The sequence below is a fragment of the Trachemys scripta genome, chromosome 1 (assembly GCF_013100865.1).
Source record: "Trachemys scripta elegans isolate TJP31775 chromosome 1, CAS_Tse_1.0, whole genome shotgun sequence".
Lineage (NCBI taxonomy): Eukaryota > Metazoa > Chordata > Testudines > Emydidae > Trachemys > Trachemys scripta.
In genome coordinates this window covers 229,534,856-229,558,408 of record NC_048298.1, presented here as the reverse complement: position 1 = coordinate 229,558,408, position 23,553 = coordinate 229,534,856, and the positions used below count along the sequence as shown (strand labels likewise).

The 23,553-nt window shown below is 45.1% G+C and overlaps 1 protein-coding gene across 4 annotated transcripts in view; it reads left to right on the top strand.

Annotated features, from left to right (window-relative positions):
• LOC117870689 (inosine-uridine preferring nucleoside hydrolase-like) overlaps positions 1 to 23,553 on the top strand; it is a 56,989-nt gene that overhangs the window by 14,176 nt on the left and 19,260 nt on the right. For 2 of the 4 annotated variants that reach the window (XR_004644021.1, XM_034757935.1), the window contains exons 4-7: positions 7,247 to 7,426; positions 9,267 to 9,378; positions 9,838 to 9,974; positions 10,251 to 10,454. Coding sequence is in view for 3 of the 4 variants with exons in the window: in XM_034757935.1 (XP_034613826.1) it covers positions 7,247 to 7,426; positions 9,267 to 9,378; positions 9,838 to 9,974; positions 10,251 to 10,454 (633 nt within the window). In the remaining variant the exon portion in view is untranslated. Of the gene's footprint in view, positions 1 to 7,246; positions 7,427 to 9,266; positions 9,379 to 9,837; positions 9,975 to 10,250; positions 11,511 to 23,553 lie in introns of those variants that run through there. The other 2 variants (XM_034757934.1, XM_034757933.1) reach the window with 1 other exon arrangement.

Genomic DNA, 23,553 nt, shown 5'->3' with positions numbered 1-23,553 from the left:
GTGGCAGCGCTACAGGAGAGAACAAAACAGCATGGACCTTTTAAATCTAGGCCAAGAGAAAAGGATCCAAAAAAGCTCGATCTATTCATCTACAAGGTGTATCTAACAGCTATGCTCCAGAGGAAGGTGGCTGTCTATCCAGCCTGCCTTTCAAAATATGACTTTTTAAACTGGAACCGATTGTCTCAATTTATAATTGCCCAATGAGCAGCAAGAGGAGATGTGCCGTTGCCATTGAAGTTTTCAAGTGACTGCCTGTACTTCTCTACAGTCTATAACATAAGAACGGCCGTACCGGGTCAGACCAAAGGTTCATCTAGCCCAGTATCCTGTCTACTGACAGTAGCCAATGAGGGAGTGAACCTAACAGGCAATGGTCAAGTGATCTCTCTCCTGCCATCCATCTCCACCCTCTGACAAACAGAGTCTAAGGACACCATTCCTTACTCATCCTGGCTAATAGCCATTAATGGACTTAACCACCCTGAATTTTTCCAGGTCTCTGTTAAACGCTGCTATAGTCCTAGCTTTCACAACCTCCTCAGGTAAGGAGTTCCACAAGTTGACTGTGCGCTGCATGAAGAAGAACTTCCTTCTATTTGTTTTAAACCTGCTGCATATTAATTTCATTTGGTGACCCCTAGTTCTTGTATTATGGGAATAAGTAAATAACTTTTCCTTATCCACTTACTCCACATCACTCATGATTTTAATACCTCTATCATATCCCTCCTTAGTCTCCTCTTTTCCAAGCTGAAGAGTCCTAGCCTCTTTAATCTCTCCTCATATGGGACCCATTCCAAACCCCTAATCATTTTAGTTGCCCTTTTCTGAACCTTTTCTAGTGCCAGTATATCTTTTTTGAGATAAGGAGACCACATCTGTACACAGTATTCGAGATGTGGGCATACCATTGATTTATATAAGGGCAATAATATATTCTCAGTCTTATTCTCTATCCCCTTTTTAATGATTCCTAACATCCTGTTTGCTTTTTTGACCACCTCTGCACACTGCGTGGACATCTTCAGAGAACTATCCACGATGACTCCAAGATCTTTTTCCTGACTTGTTGTAGCTAAATTAGCCCCCATCATATTGTATGTATAGTTGGGGTTATTTTTCCAATGTGCATTACTTTACATTTATCCACATTAAATTTCATTTGCCATTTTGTTTCCCAATCACTTAGTTCTGTGAGATCTTTTTGAAGTTCTGCACAGTCTGCTTTGGTCTTAACTATCTTGAGCAGTTTCGTATCATCTGCAAACTCTGCCACCTCACTGTTTACCCCTTTCTCCAGATCATTTATGAATAAGTTGAATAGGATCAGTCTGAGGACTGACCCTTGGGGAACACCGCTAGTTACCCCTCTCCATTCTGAGAATTTACCATTAATTCCTACCTCTGTTCCCTGTCTTTTAACCAGTTCTCAATCCATGAAAGGACCTTCCCTTTTATCCCATGATAGTTTAATTTACATAAGAGTCTTTGGTGAGAGACCTTCTCAAAGGCTTTCTGGAAATCTAAGTACACTATGTCCATTGGATTCCCCCTTGTCCACGTTTGTTGACCCCTTCAAAGAACTCTAATAGATTAGTAAGACACAATTTCCCTTTACAGAAACCATATTGACTATTGCTCAACAGTTTGTTTTTCTATATGTCTGACAATTTTATTCTTAACTATTGTTTCAACTAATTTGCCCGGTACCGACGTTAGACTTACCGGTCTGTAATTGCCGGGATTACCTCTAGAGCCCTTTTTAAACATTGGCATTACATTAGCTAACTTCCAGTCATTGGGTACAGAAGCCAATTTAAAGGACAGGTTACAAACCTTAGTTAACAGTTCCGCAACTTCACATTTGAGTTCTTTCAGAACTCTTGGGTGAATGCCATCTGGTCCCGGGGACTTGTTAATGATAAGTTTATCAATTAATTCCAAAACCACCTCTAGTGACACTTCAATCTGTGACAATTCCTCAGATTTGTCGCCTACAAAAGCCAGCTCAGGTTTGGGAATCTCCCTAACATCCTCAGCCGTGAAGACTGAAGCAAAGAATCCATTTGCTGGACATGTCTGACACCACAGTGCACGCAATAGCTACTGCAATAGCCAGGAGGAGATCTTTGTGGCTTCAGTCTTCAAGGATCCCCAGGAAGCTCTAGGCAACAAGCAAGAACCTCCCATTTGAGGGTAATGAGCTTTTCAACAACAGCATTGGTGAAGCTCTGTGGTCTCCAAAAGATTCAAGGCCAACTCTGCTCTCTTTAGGACTTTGAGTTCCAACCCAAGAAGGAAGCAGCCACATCAACATCCTATAGACAGCATACCTCAGTTCAGCTTTACAGTCAGCCACATTGTACTTCAAAACGGCCAATGAAGAGACAGATATTCCACTGGAGACAACCCTCTGCCTCCTCTGCTGCCCCACAGTCTTAGGGTACCACCAGGCAGCAGGTGCGATGCAAAGTTGAGAAACTGATAGGATGATCAGAGAACCCTTTTTGTTCTACACCTCCCCCTTGGCAACTCCCTCTTTTTTGTTTTGGAAAAATTTGAGCTGAGGTTAACTTGGCTTTATGGGTCCCAGAGATGGTAACCAAGGGGCACCCAATTCAGTTTCAATCCCATCCTTCTCCCTACCCTCCTACTGCCTCCTTTCCTGGCTCTTTTCAGGGAACCGTCTCGTGAAAGACCATCAGAATGGGGAGTACGCTCCCTTTTACAGCCAGGAACAATGCAGGAGGTGGCTTTTTAGTCCCATTACTTTTTGATCCCCCCAAAAAAAAGGAGGTTGATGGCCTATCTTGGATCTTCACTGAGAGCTGCGGGTGGCCGTGCCTGCGGACGGTCAATGTAAACACTGTCTCATGGCCCGCCAGCGGATTACGCTTACGGGCCGGAGGTTGCCCACCACTGATCTAGATTATGACCTTCAAATTCAGGACTTGTGGTTCCCTCAGGAAGCTTACTCCCATATATATGTGTTAGAGCTCAGAGTCAGCTTGGTATGCAAAGCATTCCTGCCTCTTCTTTAGGAATCCTTAATACAAGTATTGACAGACAACACCACAGCTGTGGATTATGTCAGCATGCAATGGGGAACAAGAACATTCTCACTCTGTCAGGAAGCCATAGGACTACGGAATAGGTACATTCTGAACCAAGTTACGTATGTGACTGTGCATCTTTTCAGCCTTTTGAACACCTTGGCAGATCAACTCAGCAGGCAATTCCCTGGCAACAAGTGTACTCTCAAAGACTCAGTCTTACAGAACATCTTTTGTAAATGGGGATTCCCAAAAATAGCAACAGACCAGAACAAGTGTTAGACATTCTTCTGTTCCAGAAGGGGTGCAAGCTAAAGCTCCCTGACCGATGCCTTTCTCATCCCTTGGATGCCAGGGTTGAAGTATGCCTTTCTGCCAATCCCTATGATACCCCAGATACTGAGGCAGGATGAAGTGTTGTTATGATAGCCCCAGTATGGGCCAAGCAGTTCTGGTATTTGGATTTCATGAAACTTTCATTGCAGCCACTTATCACCTTACCTGCTCTGCCTGACAATCTTCCAGAATTGTCAGATCTTGTACCAGGATCCAGCATTTTTACACCTGACAGCCTAGATCAGGGGTGGGCAAACTATGGCCCACAGGCCACATTTGGCCCATCAGACCACTTAATCCGGCCCTCAGCTCCCGCCGGAGAGCGGGGTTGGGGGTTTGCACTGCTCCAGCCAGAGAGTGGGGTCAGGTGCTTGCCCCGCTCTGCATGGCTTCCAGGAAGCAGCCAGCATGAACCCTTCCGGCTTCTACGTAGTACACGGAGGTGTGGCCAGGCGGCTCTGTGCACTGCCTTGTCTGCAGGTGCCGCCTCCGCAGCTCCCATTGGCTGCGGTTCCTGGCCAATGTGAGCTGCAGGGGTGGTGCCTGCGGATGGGGCAGCGCGCAGAGCCACCTAGCGGCACCCATGGAGGGGGGACATGCTTCCGGCAGCTGCTTGCCGTAAGTGTTGCCCAGAGTTTGCACCCATCAGCCCCCCTCGTGCTCCAATCCCCTGCCACAGCCCTGATCCCCTTCCCACCCTCTGAACCCCTCGGTCCCAGCCTGGATCCCCCTTCTGCACCCAGAGCCCTCACCCCTAGTCACCCCCCCCCCACACCCATACCCCCAATTTTGTGAGCTTTCATGGCCCGCCATACAATTTCCATACCCTGATGTGGCCCTCAGCCCAAGAAGTTTGCCCACCCCGACCTAGATGTTGTGTGGTTTACATCTACTGAAAGAAACTGTTCAGCTGAGATTCAGAACATTCTGCTTCAAAGCAGGGAAACCTTCAACCTTACTTATAAGGCTAAATGGAAGAGGTTTTCTACTTGGGATGCCAGTGGTAGTTGTCTTCTTTGACATCTTTAGTTTTAGCAATAGTGGAGAATTTGCTAGCCCTGAAACAGTCTAGACTTTACATCAGGTCATAAAGGTCCATGTAGCAGCAATGTCTGTACATCATCCCTCACTCCTAGGTAATACAGTGTTTTCCCACTCTACAGTAGCAAGATTCCTAAAGGCCTCACATGTTTTTCCCCCAATGCAGGAGCCCCCCCTCCCTTTTTGGGACCTCAATATAGTATAGCAATATAATATTTATTAGCAGGGTTGATGGGTCCCCACTTTGAACCCTCAGCAACTTGTTCCCCACCAGTCGATGAAGACTGCCTTTCTGGTGGCCATTACATCAGCTCGCAGGGAAGGGGAGGTTCAAGCCCTTCTGACATATTGTCTATATACAGTATTTTGTAAGGACAGGGTCATTTTTAGACCTCACTCCAAGTTTCTCCCCAGATTCTCTCAGAGTTCCATACAAGCCAGTCCTTTCATCTCCTGGTTTTCTTTCCAAAGCCTGATTAAGTGGTTCTCCAGATATTTAAGGGCATATTATGAATTAGCCAGGATAGATCCATCTAGCCAGACTAAAGCTCATTCCACGATATTTGAGGAGCAGTTATGTGGAGCTTAAACCACACATTTACAAGACACTATTGCTTAGTAAGGGCTTCCACATCAGATGTTGGTTTTGTTAAGGTTGTCTTATAGCCATTTAAATAGGACTCCTAATACCCACCTCCAGGCAATTTATAACTGATTTTTAGTCTCTAAGAGTGGAATTCATGTGGACAATTACTCAACTTACTCACAATAACTTTTCGTCTAAGTACCCTCCTGGATCAGAATTAAGGAAAAACAAGCTAACCACATTAAAATTATGCCTCAACAGTCATCAGACACTACTTTCTGCGTTCAGTAAGGAAGCTGACACAACGACTGAAGCTAGTTTTGTTATGACATGGAATATTGCTCATGCTAAACATCCATGTTGTGATGGAGAATTTGTTAAAAAAAATATTGCAGAAGTGGTTGCAATTTTAGATCCAAGGAACACAAAACTTCAGTGACTAATGCAGCAAATTCCAATTTCACACCACAGTATGGAGAGGCAGATCTCCCAGATCAGTGACGATGTTGCAAACAACATGCAAAACGATCTAAAGAATTCTCTAGCATTCAGCCTAGCTGTCGCTAAATCCACAGATATTCAAGATAAACCACAACTAGCAATATTTATTTGCTATGTTTCCACAGATTTAATTGTGAAAGAAGAAATATTGGACTTAATGGTGCTAAAAGAAACAACCCGTGTTGTCGACATAAAGAATGCACTTGACGAAGCATTGATAAATGCCGATGTACCGCTGGATAAACTTGTCAGTGTTGCAATGGATGATTTTCCCCACCTGCAATGGTGGGGAAAAAAGTAGGTCTTATCGGACTCTTGAAAAGCAATCCCAAATTTCCAGAGTTCCTCCCTGTTCATTGCATCATCCATCATGAACATCTCACAGGCAGATACTTCAAGTATGAAAGTGTTACAAAAATAGTCCTAGAAACTGTCAATTTCATCCGTTCAAATGGGAAGACTCATTGACATTCAAAAATGTCATTGAAGAGCTGGATCTTGAAGACAAACCCAACAATGTCTCTTTCTACTGTATTGTGAGGTGGTTATCAACCAGCAATGTCTTAAATAGGTTTGTGGAACTGTTGGAGCCTATCAGTGCTTTCACTGAAGAAAAGGAAAAGTCCTATCCACAACTGAAAGATGAGCAATGGATGCAGGATCTGATGTTTTTCACTGATATTATGCAGCATCTGCAAACTCTCAATTTGGCAATCCAAGGGAAGGATAAGATTATTTCTGACCTCAGAGCATCTTCAGCTTCCAGAACAAGTTAAAGTTTCTGAAAAGAGACATAGTGTCAAGAGACTTCAACCACTTTCCCTATTTCAAGAGTAGGGTAAACACATTTCCTGAAATCAAAGTTGAAGATCACAAACTCGAGGAATACAAAGGTAAATTACAAGGACTGCTTGATGCCTTTCAGGACAGGTTTGAAGACTTGCTGAGATCCTGCTTCACTTTTCTTGTAAACCTATTCATGGTTGATGTCATGGATGCTGGGTAGTATAGGCTGGGGAAGACTGTGACTCCCCAAACAGCCCCACGTGGCCTTGCCCACACTCTACCCCGAGGCCCCTCCTGCTTGCCCTTGGCCCCAGCCCAGGCAGGCTGCTCCTCTTCCAGGGAGCCTTCTTGGGCTGGGTCTAGGGTGGCTGGGACTTCGGGTGGCTCCTGGTTGGGGCCACACACAGCCCACCCACCCGCCTGGTGCTTCGTGGCTGGGAGGGGTGCACCGCCTGCCCAGTGCTCTGGGGCTGGAGGGGGACGTGTGCCATCCACCCACGCGGTGTTGGGTGAGGGGAGGTGCTGTCTGCCTGCTTGGTGCTCCAGGGCAGGGGACGGAGGGCTGCGCCATCGTCCGCCCAGTGCTGGAGTGGAGGGGCCGCTTGCCCAGCGCTCCGAGGCTGGAGGCACTCAGGTGAACCATGGGGGGGGGGGGGCGGGGGAAGGAACTGGTAACCACGGAGGAGGGAGGGGGGCTCAATCAGTAACAAGAAGACACCATGAATAATAATTAAGCACTCCTGAGACTTGCTCCAAACACAAACATTATCTGCTCCTTACAATAGATTGTGTATTTATGTAACAACAGGGTTAATACTGTAAATAAAACAGTGTTGGTGGCAGAACTGGGATAAATAAATTTAAATAGAGGCAAGATGCCTTTAGGTGATGTGCAGCCATGCTGTATTCAGTCTGTTTTTGCAACTTACATCTTGTTTAGATTCCAGTTTATCAAGGTGCTTCTGCTCCCTTACTTGGTGGTCCTGTGGAAGGGGCTTTCTTTCATGGAAGAGATGGTTTGGGTGATGTTCCTGTTCCGAATGCTCCAGGATTAGACCATCTACAGAAAGAACATGCTGTGATTGCAATGTTAAGAATTGTTAATGAGAAGCCTGGTCAGGTGAGAATGTTCTTTATATCATTTTTTTATGTAGTAACAGAGGACAGCAAGCAGGACCAAAGTCTGTTTATGCTAATGCCTTGCAATTATATGGAATTGTTTTGCCTGTCTAATCCTAATGGAGGATCCAGGTTCAGTCTTCAGTGGAAGGTGACCCGCCTACCTTCTCCTGGTAATCCATGGCATTGTACACTTGGGCTGGAAGAAATTGTTTCTCAGACTGAAATTTGGCATTCAGTTTAACCCTGTACATGAATAACCATAATTAAACATCTAGTCCCAAGTCACTGGTGTCCAATTAATTGTCCCTTTAGTCAGGTAATTCTCGAGGCAAAGAATTTGAGACACTGATTTACCATCCCCTTTTCTCTCAGAGGAATAAAATCTTTATTTAATATTTAGGAGACTCCATATGTTTGTTTGCTGCTTATCTCGAACACGTCCTTGCTCATGTCTTTGTGATCCTCTTTTAGGTATATATTGGAATCAGATTTCCTACTACCTTCTCTTTCTCAACTTCTACTGTGTAGGCACAAGGTATCAATCTTTCATAATAACTAAGACCCTCTATGCCTTTGTTTAATTTATCAGTTTTTTTTATCTTCTTTAGAATTTTTACATCCCTACAGAGCTAAGAGCCACAAACTACCATGGTACTTCATTTTGGGGCCTCAATGTTTCTATATCATAGTTTTCCTTATGGCAGATTGCATGACTTGGAGGGACTGAAGATAGGACATAGTGTGTTTCATCTTTATCGCAAATTCAGATTATAAGCCTCGTTGAAAGCTATTACTGTTTGATGGGTGTTTGATCCATATGAAATGGATCAGGCGCTCAGTCCAATTCCCTATGGACAAGTAGACAAATCACAAAAGGCACCCCTGGACTTAATAGTGATTGTCAAGATACATAACAGTTCCAGCAGAGACCAAGGATTGAATGGACATGGAGTCTGTGAAGAATATCTTACCTCTAAAGGTGGTCAGAGTTGTGGCACATTGGTGGAATGGCATCGTGAAGTGTCTGTCTTCACCGATAGCGTAACTGTTCAATAGCTAAACTGATGACTTGATTTTCCAGGTCTCTCATTCTAACAGTCTTCTCAAATTTATAGAAAAATTAAAATATTAATTTTCTTTGTGTGCTCATACGAACTCACTACACCTAGCAGATGAACAGCCTCATTCTGGACTAGCTGCTGCTTTTGAGTCTTTATAGATAGATCCTGTTGGAGTTTTTATGGCAGTATTCCAATAAAAGCAAGAAAAGACCGTAATGTCTTGAACAACTACAGATGAAAAAAGAAGTATGTGATTTCTCTGGGATTCCCAGACATCTGCAGTGTGCGTTCCAAAAGAACCCCAACATAGCTAATCTTTCTGTCAAGTGGGAGAAGTAATCCACCAATAGATGAAGTCACAGAGTGTTGCTTTAACACAGTGTTTCCCAAACTTGGGACGCTGCTTGGTTAGGGAAAGCCCCTGGCGGGCAGGGCCAGTTTGTTTACCTGCCGCGTCCGCAGGTCCGGCTGATCGCGGCTCCCACTGGCCACATCCTTCGGCCCATGCCGCTTCCAGCGGCTCCCATTGGCCTGGAGCAGTGAACTGCAGCCAGTGGGAGCTGTGCTCGGTCGGACCTGCAAACGCGGCAGGTAAACAAACCAGCCTGGCCTGCCTAAACAAGCGGCGTCCCAAGTTTGGGAAACACTGCTTTAACAGAACTGTAAACAAATGTTTAAAACAAGCCACTTAGAAAAATGTGATCTGGGGTCTCTTGGTTTGTTTTCATTGGAGTAACATGTAAAGAGATGGAGTAGTGTTTTGTTTATGTTTTGTAGATTTCTCTAGTTGCCACTGGTCCTTTGACTAATCTAGCTTTGGCAGTGAAATTGGATCCAACATTTCCTAAGAAGCTTAAAAATGTGTTCATTATGGGAGGAAATGTAGAATGTAAGTAATTTATAAAATGATCAGTAGGCAAACATTTAACTAATAACTCCAGTGTGCTTATTCAGAAGCTGTTTGGCCTTTTTTATACAATTGCTAGACTGCATGCATTTGTGTATTAGATTAGGTATGGGAAAGGAGGTTGGTGTAGTTGTTAATGTTGCCATAATGTGTGATTTCCTTGATTTTTAGTAATTGCACTCATAGTTAATACCTTTCAATGACCTTAACTTGAAGTTAAATCTTTGTTGGAATTTTATAATAAATTTATCTTATGATGATAGTTTAATGCTAAAAATATGATTTGTTTTGGACATGTTCTTTTTTGTATTACGATTTTTTGGTAAGCAAAATGGACAAGGTGCAGTAAATATTGTACGTTTTGGTACTGAAAAGTAAAATGATTGAAGAAAATAAGCAAATATACTGAACAGTTACTTTTTTGGTTTATGTTTTTGTTAGCCAGAGGAAATGTTACAGTCTGTGGAGAATTCAATTTTGCAACTGATCCAGAAGCTGCGTATGTTGTCTTAAATGAGTTCACTTGCCCTACTTATATTGCAACATGGGAATTTACATGTCGCAATTCATTGTCTTGGGTAAGACACCAAATGTTTAATGTAAATTAATGTTAAAGGTAAATCTGGTGAAACTCAGTGTCCATGGGTGCAGGGGTATGTCCACATGGATCATATTACAGGACTGTGTCCTAAATCAGAGCTCCCTGAATTGGAATGTAAAAATAACTGTATCTAAAGCTGTGTACATGCTCTAATGCTGGGCAGTCTTGACTTAATCGCAAAAGGAGGGATGAAGCTATATCCCAATGTTTCTCTTCATTTTTTAATCGCCAACATTATTCTTTTGATTTGCAGGAATTCTATCATGAGTGGATTAATCAGGACACCAAAAAAGCTAAGTTCACAGAGAAAATATTTGCCCACAGTATAAAATTAATGAAGTCAGAACACGAAAATACAGGCAACATCTTATGGACTTCAGGATTTGTGTGTTGTGATTCCTATGCTATGGCTGCTGCAATTGACGAGAGCTTTGTCACAGAAGCCATAGAAGCTGCTGTAAGTGTGGAGCTGAATGGTTCACTAACTAGAGGAATGATGGTAATGGATATAACTGGTCTTCTTAAGAAGAAAAATAAAGCTTTTGTCATTAATAAGTGTGATTTAGAGAAGTTCAAGGAATTTCTCATTGCTGCTTTAAAATAACATTTGGCTGTGTGATAAATTTCCCAATCTTGTTAATTTTGAACTGTAACTGTAGGTCTAGTTACAGTGGTACAGATAACTTCAGATTCATAGCTACTATCAGACAACATACAATTATTTTTAGTTAATAACTTTCTCTTATGTCAGATTTCCAACAAAGTGCATTCAAGTAAATATGAAAAGGACCCATCTAAATCTCCAATAGTGAGAGAATTCGAAGTGCAAGTTAAAATGGCAGCCTAATTGTTAGATAACTCTGAATGCACTTATTACCTGGTAGGCCAGTACCCTAGTTTAGCATGTAAATACTTTACTTACCCAAGTTTAAAAAAATGCATTTACTCAGTAGACAGAAACAGCAATAAAAGAGCATTGAAATCTAGAATATACATATAAATTATGATCTGTCATTAGTTTGTAAGATGGAGAAGATAGACTGTTCTGATTCTCACTGCTTTATTATTATGGAAAAACAAGCCAATTTTTACTTAGAGAATCTAGATTAAGGATTTGCAAAGTATTATTTAAAAGCCACTTTAAGATCCAGGAGCTCAACATGTAATGATAAAATTTAAAACACATTTTTGAAAATTTGTAAAAAGGGAAGATGTAGAAGAATTGGAAGGACCATGGTCATGGGAAACAAAACTGTTTAACTTCAGTTTACTAATTTGAATATGGCCCAGAAATGTAGTGAATGAAAGTTTATCATCTGACATCTGTTATATATCTTATTTAAAGTGGGTTTGTAACCTGAGTCCAGTTTACACAACAAAAAAGCACGCTTGTTTGTAGATTCTTCAGAATGAACAGCACTGAAGACACAAGTAAATGAGCAATTACTTCAGAAGCTGCAGAGCCATGTGCAGGGCCGGCTCTAGGGTTTTGGCCGCCCCAAGCAGCCAAAAAAAAAAAGCCACGATCGCGATCTGCGGCGGCAATTCGGCAGGAGGTCCTTCGCTCGAGTGGGAGTGAGGGACCGTCCGCCGAATTGCCGCCGAATACCTGGACGTGCCGCCCCTCTCTGGAGCGGCTGCCCCAAGCACCTGCTTGCCAGGCTGGTGCCTGGAGCCGGCCCTGACCATGTGTTAAAGTAATTTGTCATGAGTCTTTGATTGCTTTGCCTTCCCTTTGCCCATTGATCCATCTCCTTGGAACTTATCCTAATATTTCATACCTCTGAGCAGCTTCAAACATCTACCATTTAAGAACAAAACATAATTACACCTTCCCAAGAGGCTTTTTACGGTTGAGGATCTGGCCCTTTGTAGTGAAAACTTTATAGGGTTAGGAATACAATGAATGTTTACACTAAAAGAAAACTCTAAAACTCTGTTTAAGATACCGTATCCTGTAAAATGGATTTTCTTTGTCCATACAGAATGATGTGGTAGAAAGGTTTTATCAGCATTTGCATGGGATTGCCTACATAATTTTACCGCTGTGAAAAATGTGTGATCATCCGAACTGGTCATCCCAAACTCTCACCCAGAGAACCTTCGTACCACTCCATCTTGTATTATATAAAAAATATTTAGAAGATGAACAAGAATGATAAAAGAACGAAGAGTACTTGTGGCACCTTAGAGATTAACAAATTTATTTGAGCATAAGCTTTTGTGGGCTAAAGCCCACTTCATCAGATGCATGCAGTGGAAAATACAGTAGGAAGATATATATATATATATATATATATATATATATATATACACACACACACACATATACACACACACACAGAGAACATGAAAAAAATGGGTGTTGCCCTACCAACTCGAATGAGACTAATCAATTAAGGTGGGCTATTATCAGCAGGAGAAAAAAAAACTTTTGTAGTGATAATCAGGATGGCCCATTTCAAACAGTTGACAAGAAGGTGTGAGTAACAGTAGGGGGGAAATTAATAGGGGGAACTAGTTTTTAGTTTGTGTAATGACTCATCCACTCCCTGTCTTTATTCAAGCCTAATTTAATGGTGTCCAGTTTGCAAATTAATTCTAGTTCTGCAGTCTCTCATTGGAGTCTGTTTTTGAAGTTTTTTTGTTGAATAATTGCGACTTTTAGATCTGTAATTGAGTGACCAGGGAGGTTGAAGTGTTCTCCGACTGGTTTTTGAATGTTATAATTCTTGACGTCTGATTCATGTCCATTTATTCTTTTGCACAGAGACTGTCCGGTTTGGCCAGTGTACATGGCAGAGGGGCATTGCTGGCACATGCTGGCATATATCACATTAGTAGATGTGCAGGTGAATGAGCCTCTGATAGTGTGGCTGATGTGATTAGGTCCTATGATAGTGTCCACTGAATAGATATGTGGACAGAGCTGGCAATGGGCTTTGTTGCCAGGATAGGTTCCTGGGTTAGTGTTTTTGTTGTGTGGTTGCTGGTGAGTATTTGCTTCAGGTTGTGGGGGCTATCTGTAAGCGAGGAATGACCTGTCTCCCAAGATCTGTGAGAGTGAGGGATCATCCTTCAGGATAGATTGTAGAGTTTGAGTGTTGAGTTTTCTTCTGCATCACTAATAATCAGTTTCAAAGTGTTGGATCTACTTGTAATAGATGTCAGATTGTGGATGGAGTAGAAAGTGGTCCATGCAATTAAATTCTATCTTTATTAAGATGTAATATACATTATGAAAATGTTTGAGAAGTCTTAACTTAAATCAAGCAGCGTATCTGGAAGTCATTTGTGTTCTGTGGTGAAGGGCATATACTGTCCATAGAGACAAGCTCTTCAGTGATAAGCTTTAAAAACTCCTCCTTTTCCTGAATCCCAGATTTTTTGCTCATAGTCTAGGCCCTACCTTGTTCTAGTTACCTATTTCACAGTGCATAGAAAAGGAACACTCAGTATATGCTTCTGCCAATTGAGATGGGCTGAGGTTCAAGCCTTGGACTTCTCACAAATGACAGTAGCAAACCCGTTAGGTGTAAGCATAAGCCTAATGGGAAGAAATTGTCTCAAGTAAATTGCACTATACTCTAAATTGTATTCCATTTTGCTTATTTTGCTTTATACTCCGTTTTGCTAGCTTTGAATTAGTAAGAAGAAATTGTAGCCCCGAAGAAATTGTTTTGAGTTTATTCTTTGCTGATTGTACTAACGATTTTAATGTTAGAAGGATAGAAGTTTTATGGCTGTAATTGCCTTATTTACGATGCAGGCTTCTATCGCTATGGTTCCTAATTGTCTCCTTTTTGATACTTCAGTGACTTGCATGACTTGGAATGCTGTTAGACTCGTAACTCATGATGCAAGACACCTAATGACTCTTACCAGCATAGAACTATACAGAACATATGTTTTACATTTTGAGAGTTTGAGACAAAGTTCTGTCATATAAATCTCTTGGTTAGCGGAGTCTTGGTGGCCAAGTTATACAAATACATTTATTCATGTTAGGGAAATTACTTACATCTGCTGCTGCTTCAGGTATGCTGTTCTAGGCAGTCTCATACCCTTAACACCTGCCTTGTCTCTATCCATGCTGTTCCTGTTCTGTAGATTGCCTTTACTTTCTGATCATGTCAGTCGAGCAGTTAAACTTATGCTGGAAATTGTTTTCACTGATGTAATTATTTTAATAGCAAAAGACCATATTATATTGTTGCTCAAAATGGACATGAGTGAAATAGTACTTGGACCCAAATTCTCCTAATCAATAGTAAAGTAGTTGCACAGTACTAAAACGTTTAAGCCGAGGAAAAGGGAATTAAAGCAGAGTATAATATTAATTGCATTTAATTAGATTTGTCACATTAGTCTGGTATGACACCCAATTAAGTATTTCACATTATTTCAGTAGCAAACTCTGTATATAAAATTTCCAGTTGAAATACATGTATTTAATTGTTACCTTTCTGGGGTAAAATTCTACTCTGTGGCTGTCAACAGTTCAGAATATTTAATTTATTAGAAGAGATTCTTTAGTTTTGACTCCAAAATTTGCTATAACTTAAAAAGGGAAAGTCATTATTTGCTAATTATCTACTTTTGAAACCCAGCTCTCCAGCAATAAGAAACTAGAGAATAGCAACTTGTTAATGTAGGACCTGGACTGAATATTTTAGTTTGCATGCTCTAAAGCCGTGGTTTCCAAACTTTTCGACATCACGGCCCCTTTTTCATTTTTTGAGAAACCCTCACGCCCCCAGGGCCGGCTTTAGGCCAATTCAACCAATTCCCCTGAATCGGGCCCCGCGCCTAAAAGGGCCCCGCGCCCAAGCCCCGGTATGGCGTACCAGCATCAGCCGGTGTGCCATTCCAGGTGGCCCGGCTTCCCCAGGGGGCAATTTAAAGGGCCCATGCCCTTTAAATTGCCACCAGAGCCCCACTGCTGGAGCCTGGGGTAGGGTTGTGGGGCTCTGGGGGCTATTTAAAAATAGCTTCCCCAGGGCTCCCGCGGCTATTTAAAGGGCTGGGGCAGTAGAAGCAGGGGAGCCCCGGGCCCTTTAAATAGCCCCCAGAGCCCTGGGATAGCAGGGGGTTCGGGGGCTATTTAAAGGGCTGGGGCTCCAGCTGCCTCTGCTGCATCCCCTGCCTGCAGCCACCGCCTGCCACACTCCCTGCCCGCACCAGTTATGCACCCTTTGTCCTCCCCGCACCAGCCCCGCCCCCCTGCCCTGCCTGCAGCCAGCCCTGTACCCCCTGTCCTGCCTGCACCAGCCCCGCCCCCCGCCCGCACCAGCCCCGCCCCCCCACCCTGTCTGCAGCCAACCCCGCACCCCCTGCCCTGTCTGCAGCCAACCCCTGCCGCACCCCCCTGCCTGAAGCCAGCCAGTCCCGCACTCCTCTGTCTCCAGCCCTGCTAACCCCTGCCACATCCCCCTGCAGCCCTGCCTGAAGCCAGCCCGCTCCACACACCCCTGTCTCCAGCCAGCCCCGCACCCCTTGCTCTGCCTGCAGCCAGAACCTACCTCCAGCCAGCTCCATGTCCATTGGTGCCCTGCAGTTCCCAGGGCAGTAACCCTGCACACCTGCTTCAATGAGGGGGACAGGGAACAGCTGGGACCCACACATGTGCACACACACACCCAGGGAGTGGCGGGGACCCACACATGTGAAATGGAGCTCATTAATAACTGATCAACAGCATATATGACACAATGTACATAATATATAATTTTATTATTTAGATAGTTATGGAAAGTAAATAATACATGGAAGAAATGAAAGGGCTTTTTTTACAGGGTTTTTTTGTTTGTTTGTTTGTCATCCCTGCCGGGGCCCCGCCGAAAATGTTCGAATTGGGCCCCGCACTTCCTAAAGCCAGCCCTGCACGCCCCCCCCCTCCTTTATCATCCAACCACCCCCGATCCTTGTCCCCTAACCGCCCCCCCAAAGGACCCCACTCCCTATTCAATCCCCCCCGCTCCTTGTTCCCTGACCGCCCCCTCCCAGGACCCACCGCGCCCCCCCTGGACCCCACTCCCTATCCAACCCCCCCGCTCCCTGTCTCCTAACCACCACCCCCGGAACTCCTCCCCATTTAACCGCTCCCTGTCCCCTGACTGCCCCCCTCCTGCCCCTTATCCTCCCCCTGCTCCCCGCACCCTTACCAGGCCGCTCAGAGCGGCAGGACTGGCTTATTGGAAAGCCTGGGAGGTGGGCGGGTGCAAGCCGTACTGCCTGCGCAGCGGCGTGGCTGCGGGGGAGGGTGGACAGGAGGGGAGGAGCCGGAGGCTAGCCTCCCCTGCTGGGAGCTCAAGTGCTGGGCAGCCTTGCGCCCCCCTTGGAATTTCTTCATGCCCCCAGTTTGAGAACCAGTGCTCTAAAGCTATGGTTCAGTACAGGTACATTGTAAGCACATGTTTGATAAGCATATGTGTAACATAAAGCATCACAGTCAATGGAACCACTGACATCGTTTTAGTTACTTAAGTATTTTCTGTAATAGTGCCTTAATACTGGTTCAGCAGCAGCAATTAGCTAAATCTGTTCCTAGAGTTGTGTAACAAATGAATAATTCTGCTGAAAGCAAAGAGATAATAAAAGAATACTAATTCATACTCTTGAGGGAGGGAGGGGGAAATCAAATCTGTTTGTCAAACAGGAACAAAAACCAAGTTTTTGTTTAAACTTTTAACAAGAAACACAAAGAATAACTTAAAAAGTTCACACTTACATCTAAACTATTGTTGCTGTTTCTGTTTATATTACAGTAATGGCAAATATTCAGAAATAATCATCCTACTGTAACTTGACATTTTTTGACATTTGCTACTTGTATTTTTATATATAATTCATATGATTCTTTAAGAATACTGTATATGTTTGATATCACTAATCAGTATGTTAATGGCATTTTGTATTCGGATGCATCAGTATAAAAAGCATGTATGATTTTGGAAGTAGATACAAATATTAAATACCTGTCTGTGTCCTTTCCAACTGCTAATTTTAATTTGTTACTTGGAAAATCCTCAATGTGCAAAATGGGAAGTGAAATAAACCAGTTATTTCATGCATTAGGAAAGAGCCGTGCTTCCCTTCATGAGTCTTGTGGTTATCCCTGTTATAATTTATTCTTAAACTCCCTGGTAATGATTCCTTAATTAGAATTGCATTCTAAAATGCTTTTAACATGAGGCATAATTTCCTGGGGTGGATTTCTCCAAAAGTAGGTGGGTAATCTGTGAAATTTTACACCTTGCTAGTTTTTATGCCCTTTGAGTTTTCTTTGTAGTTACTATAATTATTTTCACAAGGTTTAAATGAAAGCCTTTGAAATTGGGCTCTGGATGAAATTTTCCCTGGTCAGTTATGCTGTTCATTGTTGACTGATTATCTCTTATTAAACATTGTCTATCTACACAAAACTTGGTAGGTAGGTAGGTAGGTAAATGCTGAGAAGGAACTGTTGCAAGAAGGAGGCTGTTTTTTCCCCCTTCATTGTTGAATTTAGAGTCACTTTTAGCCATTATTCATGCCCATAACTGAAAGTTTATGCACTGTGCGTGCAATCCTAATTGGTTGATTGGAGCTGGGCCCACACAAGACCAGTTGATGGAGTCAGTGGAGAGGCGGCACACATTAAATGTCTATCAGGTGCTACGTTTCTCTTGTCAAGAGTCTATTCTACAAAAGAGAAGGGATTCATGTACATCATTAGCTGCACTTCTACTCCCCACAGGTCCCTACTCACATTGCCTAAATCCCCTGTCATGACCTGGCCTGGTCTCCTTCTCTGGACTGACTCCAGTCTGTTGTTAGTGGACACAGTCACCAGATCTCAGGTGCTTTTAAGCCCCCCTAGCTCTGGGCAGTGACTGATCACTGTTCCTAGCTCTGGATCTCTCAGGCACACTTCCATGTGCAGACACTGAATCTGACACCTTTCTTGGGTAGTGGATCTTGAAGTCTGGCCATTTCAGACCCTGGAATTAGTGCCATAACCCTGCCAAACTCCCAGTTGCTTAGACATGTTCTCTTCCCCCCTGCCCCAAGTCCACCTGGCTATGGAAGCTCTGGTTTCTAGTTAAATCCTTCAGGAACAGTCTGGCAGGAAAGCAAGAAACAAAGGCTTAGCAACAACCTACGCTTTACTCTTAACAAAGCACACTAGAGAGTTACAGATCTTTGGAAAAACAAAATACTGGATGCAGTCCCCCAAATATGATCTCACTCCTTCTGTGAGTCGTAGGTTTGGTCAGAGTCCTTAGGCTCGGCCTTCAAAGCTTGGCCTTTCTTGCATGTTGCGGTGGCTTGGTCTTGCTGGCCTTGCTTAGAGAAGCACTCCTCTTTTAAAGCAGCCTCTGTCCCGCTTTTGGTCACGTACTACTTCTGTGGAAGTTCTGGGTTCTAGCTGCCCCATCCCCCCGCTTCTATGTGAAATCATTGAAAAGCAACAGTCTTACTGATATTAAACCCATTGTTCTTCGAGTGCTTGCTCATGTCGATTCCATTCTAAGTGTGTGCACGCCCATGTGCACAGTCGTCAGAGATTTTTGCCTTAGTGGTATCCGTAGGGTCGGCTGTAGCGCCCTCTTGAGTGCCATGCCAGTGCGCCTGTATATTAGGCGCCGCGAGCCCTATGCCCTCTCAGTTCCTTCTTACCACCTGTAACGGTTGGTTAGAGCACCTCATCTTACATTGCAAGAGTGTTAGCAGTTCTTAAAAGGTATTATTACCTCTTTTGTGTATAGTTCTTAGGTACTTAGTTAGCCATTAGTTTAAGTGTTAGTTGTTAGTTTAGTAGCAGAGTTCTGGCCGGGACTTCACCCTGGAGTGGGGCATGCCCCATTTCCTGGGCTTCAAACCATGTTCGTCATGCAACAGGCAGATGCCTATTAGTGTCCCCCATGACAGCTGTTTGAAGTGCTTGGGGGAGTCCCAAATAAAGGACAAGTGCAGGATTTGTAAGAACTTTTGCCCTAGAACCCAGGAGGGGCGGAATATCCGTTTGAGGGCCCTCCTCATGGAGGCTGAGCTTCGTCCGGTGTCGGAGCCCTATCATTTGGACTCCACTCCTAGCACTTCGGCATCGGTGCGGAGTGCACTGCCGGCACCGGGCCCTGCCCAGCATCGTTCACCCCCGCCAATGCCCAAGAAGCGGCAGAAGACGGGCTCCCTGGCACCAACTAAGTAAGGGAAGGGGGCTTTGGGCAAAGGACCTATGTCAGGCCATGTGCCCACCCCAGAGCTCCAAGGGAGTACCGCTCCGGTCGGACCCTCACACCCAGCCAGGGATCTGCCTCCGATTCCCGGGAGCAGCAGGGGACCTCCTCCTAGGGCCTTCGTTGCCCGAAGCAGCCCAAGTGGCTAAAGATCTAGTGGGCCGTCCGACACCATAGATGCGCCAAGTGCTGGACTCGGCTAAGGCCCTACTGTCTAAGGGCAAGTCAGTCATGGGACCTCCCCAAAGGGCAGTGGAACACCCTCAATCCCTGAACCATAGGGGTAGGTCCCTATCTCCAATACCCAGGACCCTGGCTCTGCAACACCAGTCTCTGGCCAGAAGAACCTGGTACCATGCTCTCCTATAAGGCACGGAACACCGGAGTTGAGGCACCAGTCCCCGTACTTGCGGTACCGGTGAACCTCCTGCCAGAGATCACCATGGAGCAGGTCACTATCGCCTAGACTATCTCCCACCAGTGCAGGACTGCCCCTCATCGTGGCACTGGTCGTTGAGCAGGGCATCGATCCTTGCCTTCTGCCAACTGACCCTTGGCAGAGACCGGTGTGTAGACACAGGCTTCCACAGCTCTGCCCTGGTCACCGGAGGGGGAATGGTCTGGTTTGGAGCAGGAGTTCAACCCCTTGCCAAGAAAGGGTGAATCACCGCTGATTCACAAGACCGGTGCGGCATCCATGGAGGTGGCATGGCAGCAAGGACAGTGGCCTGCTCAATGGCCTTATTGGAATCCTTGGGGCATACTGATGCCGGTCCTGTACTCCCACCACTCCTCCCTGGCCACTTCGGACAAACCACCCACGGCACCGGGGTCAGAGCACAATGCGGAATCCGACGTGGGGGAATCACAGCAGGCTTCAATTCCTATGGAGCCATCCCCAGAAAGGGAAGGGGAACTTGCCTCTCCTCTTGCGGTGCAATTGTCTTCACCGCCAGACAAAGTGGTGACAGGCCCCTGCCAGTCCCCTGACGACTTCAAGGAGCACCAGGCCCTCCTTAAAAGGCTGGCTACCAATTTAAATCTGGAAATTGAGGAATTGGCGGAGCAATCAGATGACATTTTCAACCTCTTATCCTCCACCACCCTGGCCCAGATCGCACTGCCCATCCACCCAGGGATCCTTAAGATCGCAAAGTTGCTGTGGCAGACCCCCTCTTCTATTCCACCCACTTCTAAGAAGGCGGAAAAGAAGTATTACATCCCTGCAAAGGGATTTGAATACCTTTATACTCACCCTCCAGCTGGGTCATTGGTTGTGTCTACTGTTAATGAGAGGGCCAGGTAAGTGGCACGCTAAAGAAGACACAGAGAGACTGGACTTATTTGTCAGAAATATTTATTCAATGACCAGCCTGCTATTTTGGATTCTAATCACCAGACCCTGTTGGGCAGGTGCAATTTTAACCTGTGGGACTCCCTTGGTAAATTCAAGGCGGTCCTCACACAGGATCGAGCTCAGGAGTTTGCCGCTTTAGTGGAGGGAAGGTACAGCGCTGGCGAAAGGTGCCTTCCAGATGGCGTGGGACGTGATGAATTCAGCGGCCAGGGTTGTTGACTCTGCGGTGGTAATGAGGCGCAGGTCTTGGTTGCAGACCTCCGGGTTATCCCAGAAGATTCAGTCCACTCTGCAGGACCTCCCGTTTGAGGGAACTAGGTTCTTCTCAGAGCTCATGGACATATGGCTGCATGGTCTGAAAGACTCCCGTACCATCTTCTACTCTCTGGACCTTCATACTCCTTAGCAGGCCAGGAAGTCCTTCTGTCCTCCGCCTCCTCTACCTAGGTCCTGCAGAACTTCCTGGCTGAGCACATGTAGAAAAAAGGATAGAGACAAAGGGTTTAAACAATGACACCCCTCATCTTTCCATTCCTCTACTCAGTCCGGCCCTTCAAGAAACCAGGAAAGCCAGAAAGAGGCATTTTGAGGGTGAGCTCGAGGACGATGCCCCAGTCACATCCCAGGATCCACCTTCCTACTCTTTCCTCAACCACCTGCGTCTCTTCCGGTCGGCCTGTTTGCGACTGACCTCAGACCATTGGGTGCTCAGCATAATATCCTCTGGCTATACCCTGCACTGTATGTAAGGGAGCAGTTCGATTGCTCAGAGCTCCAGTATGAAACTTGAGAAAAGCTTGTTGAGAGTCTTTGGGTTAAGTTTAGAGGTGAGAGTAACACGGGTGATGTTGTGGTGGGCGTCTGCTATAGACCACCAGACCAGGGGGATGAGGTATACAAGGCTTTCTTCGGACAACTAACAGTTTCCAGATCACAGGCCCTGGTTCTCATGAGGGACTTCGATCACCCTGACATATGCTGGGAGCGCAATACAGCAGTGCACAGACAATCCAGGAAGTTTTTGGAGAGTATTGGGAACAACTTCCTGGTGCAAGTGCTAGAGGAACCAATTATGGATCATGCTCCTCTTGACCTGCTGTTCACAAACAGGGAAGAATTGGTAGGGGAAGTAGAAGTGGGTGGCAACCTGGGCAGCAGTGACCAAGAGATGGTCGAGTTCAGGATCTTGACAAAAGGAAGAAAGGAGAGCAGCAGAATACGGACCCTGGACTTCAGAAAAGCAGACTTTGACTCCTCAGGGAACTGATGGGCAGGATCCCCTGGGAGGCTAATATGAGGAGGAAAGGAGTCAAGGAGAGCTGACTGTTATTTTAAAGAAGCCTTATTGAGGGTGCAGGAACCAAGCCATCCCGATGTGGAGAAAGAATAGCAGATATGGCAGGCGACCAGCTTGGCTTAACAGAGAAATCTTAGGTGAGCTTAAACACAAAAAGGAAGCTTACAAGAAGTGGAAACTTGGACAGATGACTAGGGAGGAGTATAAAAATACTGCTTGAGCATGCAGGGGTATAATCAGGAAGGCCAAAGCACAATTGGAGTTACAGCTAGCAAGGGATGTGAAGGGTAACAAGAAGGTTTTCTACAGGTATGTTAGCAACAAGAAGGTGGTCAGGGAAAGTGTGAGCCCCTTACTGAATGGGGGAAGCAACCTAGTGACAGATGATGTGGAAAAAGCTGAAGTACTCAATGCTGTTTTTGCCTCGGTCTTCACAGACAAGGTCAGCTCCCAGATCGCTGCACTGGGCAGAACAGTATGGGGAGGAGGTGAGCAGCCCTCAGTGGTGAAAGAACAGGTTAAGGACTATTTAGAAAAGCTAGATGTGCACAAGTCCATGGGGCTGGATCTAATGCATCTGAGGGTCCTGATTGAGTTGGCTGATGTGATTGCAGAGCCATTGGCCATTATCTTTGAAAACTCGTGGCGATCAGGGGAGGTCCTGAACGTTTGGAAAAAGGCAAATATAGTGCCAATCTTTAAAAAAGGGAAGAAGAAGAATCCAGGGAAATACAGACCCATCAGCCTCACTTCAATCCCTGGAAAAATCATGGAGTAGGTCCACAAGGAATCCATTTTGAAGCACCTGGAGGAGAGGAAGGTGATCAGGAACAGTCAACATGGATTCACAAAGGGCAACTCATGCCTGACCAACCTGATTGCCTTCTATGATGAGTAACTGGCTCTGTGGATATGGGGAAAGCGGTGGATGTGATATATCTTGACTTTTGCAAAGCTTTTGATACAGTCTCCCACAATATTCTTGCCTGTAAGCTAAAAAAGTATGGATTAGATGAATGGACTATAAGGTGGATAGAAAGCTGGCTAGATCATCACGCTCAATGGGTAGTGATCAACGGCTTGATGTTTAGTTGGCAGCTAGTATCAAGCAGAGTGCCCCAGGGGTTTGTCTGGGGGCCAGTTTTAAGTTCAACATCTTTGTTAATGATCTGGATGATGCGATGGATTGTACTCTCAGAAAGTTCATGGATGACACTAAGCTGTGGGGAGAGGAAGATATGCTGGAGGGTAGGGATAGGGTCCAGAGTGACCTAGACAAATTGGAGGATTGGGCCAAAAGACATCTGATGAGGTTCAACAAGGACAAGTGTAGAGTCCTGCACTTAGGATGGAAGAATCCCATGCTCCGCTACAGGCTGGAGACCGACTGGCTAAGCAGCAGTTCTGCAGAAAAGGACCTGGGGATTACAGTGGACGAGAAGCCTGGATATGAGTCACAGTGTGCCCTTGTTGCCAAGAAGGCTAACGGCATATTGGGCTGCATTAGTAGGAGCATTGCCAGCAGATCGAGGGAAGTGATGATTCCCCTCTATTCGGCACTGGTGAGACCACATCTGGAGTATTGTGTCCCATTTTGGACCCCCCACTACAGGAAAGGATGTGGACAAATTGGAGAGAGTCCAGTGGACGGCAACTAAAATTATTAGGGGGCCAGGCTGGG